This window comes from Emiliania huxleyi, assembly GCF_000372725.1.
Source record: "Emiliania huxleyi CCMP1516 unplaced genomic scaffold EMIHUscaffold_5074, whole genome shotgun sequence".
Taxonomy (NCBI): Eukaryota; Haptophyta; order Isochrysidales; family Noelaerhabdaceae; genus Emiliania; species Emiliania huxleyi.
Genome location: NW_005198188.1, coordinates 1 through 1,626, shown reverse-complemented (window position 1 = coordinate 1,626; position 1,626 = coordinate 1). Strand labels below are relative to the sequence as shown.

The window sequence follows — 1,626 nt, the reverse complement described above, 5'->3', positions numbered from 1 at the left end:
ATTGCGGAGCGTGTGGGGCATGCTCGTCGAGGTGGAGCCGCGGGACCACCTCGGCTACTCTAACGACTACCGGCCCGACGTCTCGGTGGCGGGCGCCGGCCGCTCGCGCTCGCGCCTCGTCGGCGACGTCAAGTTCAAGGACTCGCTCTCCTCCAACCCGGAGGACGTCGGCCAGCGGGGCGCTTTCGTCGGCCTCGGCAACACCGAGCCCGGCACGAGCGCGGACGTCTTCGGCCTCGAGCAGCGCGGCGCTGTCGGGGACGGCGACTTCAGGCCGAGCGACGGCGGCGGCTATGTGGCGTACAAGAAGGCGGACTACGCGCACGCCCTCTCGCGCTCGGACACCGACGTGCAGATGTACCTGTTCGAAACCTTCGGCGGGTGGTGCAACGCGGTCAAACGGCTGTTCTACCAGATGAAGGACAAGGTGCGCAACAAGCTCTCGAAGCGGCAGCACGAGGACGAGGCGAGCTGGTCGACGCAGTCGTGGCTGTCGCTGCAGGCCCAGCGCATGTCAGTCGCGCTGCAGCTCGCGGCGGCGGAAGAGATTGCGACCGAGCTCAGGCTCGCCGCGGCGTCGGAGGACGCCGCCGTCGCCTAGACTCCCCTGCGTCACTACGTGCCTCCCCGTCTTTGTAGCCTGGCGTTTGTGCCCCGTTTGTGCCGCGTCCCGTGCCCCCGAGTTCATTTTATACTCTGTTGTTCAGCGGCCAGCAAGCAGAAAACGGCAAAAAACCCGGGTAAAACCCGAAAATACCTGGGATTTCCCGGGTATTTTCGGGTATTACCCGCACTGGACGCTGGAGATCGTCGTGGGTCACTGCCAGGCCTTCCTTATTGTTGTTCAGCCGGCCTAACGTTAGCTACTGTTGTTGGGGAGCCCCACTGTTGTTCTGTTGTTATACTGTTAACACTAGCAACACTGTGTTCAGCTCCCAACGTTAAACAGCCTACTCTGGGCGATGCACGTCGAGATGTGCGGTCGCGCGAAGGAGTCGACCACATCCACAGAAGCGTAGGTATGGGTCTTTTCGTTCACATTTGCCAATCGGCTTTTAGGCCCGTTACGGCGCTACGGGCTAGAGCCGTACACCGCAGAGAAAACACGCGCGGCCGACCGTTTTAAAACGCCGTGCGTCCGCTCAAAGTGACGCCCGCGCCTCCTGCCACTCTCGAATCGTCCGGCGCAAGTTGTGGTTCGGGATCAGGATGCTATGCTCGAGCTCGCCGCCGGTCAGCGGGCTCGTCGACTTGGTCGCGAGCCAACGCTCGATCGCCGTCCGCTCATACGACTGCCCATCGGCCGCCACGACTGGCTCGACCATGATCTCGGTCGTGATCGGGCAGATGAAGTCGGCCGGCGGCTCCTCCTCCTCCTTCGGAGCCGGCGCCTCTGCAGCCGACGGCGAGCCGCCCTCAGTCGCAGCGACAAGCGTCCGCTCCTCCACCACCGGCCTCGCTCCCTCCAGCCTCGCGCTCTCCTCGAGCGCCGCCGCCAGCTCCGCCTCCTCTACCGCCGCCGCTGCCTCGCCCTCTCCCGCTTCTGCCGCCTCATCCTCGGGCTCCTGCGACGGGCCAGCGCCTCCGCCGCCACCCCTCCCCTTCTTCGTCGTCTTCTCGCCCTTC

The 1,626-nt window shown here is 64.9% G+C and overlaps 2 protein-coding genes across 2 annotated transcripts; one reads left to right on the top strand and one right to left on the bottom strand.

Moving 5' to 3' along the window:
- Nucleotides 1–19: 19 nt before the first annotated feature.
- EMIHUDRAFT_256645 (hypothetical protein) lies at nt 20–601 on the top strand (the record flags this gene model as incomplete). The annotated part of the gene is made up of 1 exon (XM_005766573.1): nt 20–601. The coding sequence occupies one exon, from the start codon at nt 20–22 to the stop codon at nt 599–601; it is 582 nt and encodes a 193-aa protein (XP_005766630.1).
- A 541-nt stretch (nt 602–1,142) lies between these two features.
- Nucleotides 1,143–1,367, bottom strand: EMIHUDRAFT_78550 (hypothetical protein; the record flags this gene model as incomplete). Its single annotated transcript, XM_005766572.1, has 1 exon — nt 1,143–1,367. A coding segment is annotated over one exon (225 nt), but the record flags the coding sequence as incomplete, so codon positions are not given.
- Nucleotides 1,368–1,626: the final 259 nt, after the last annotated feature.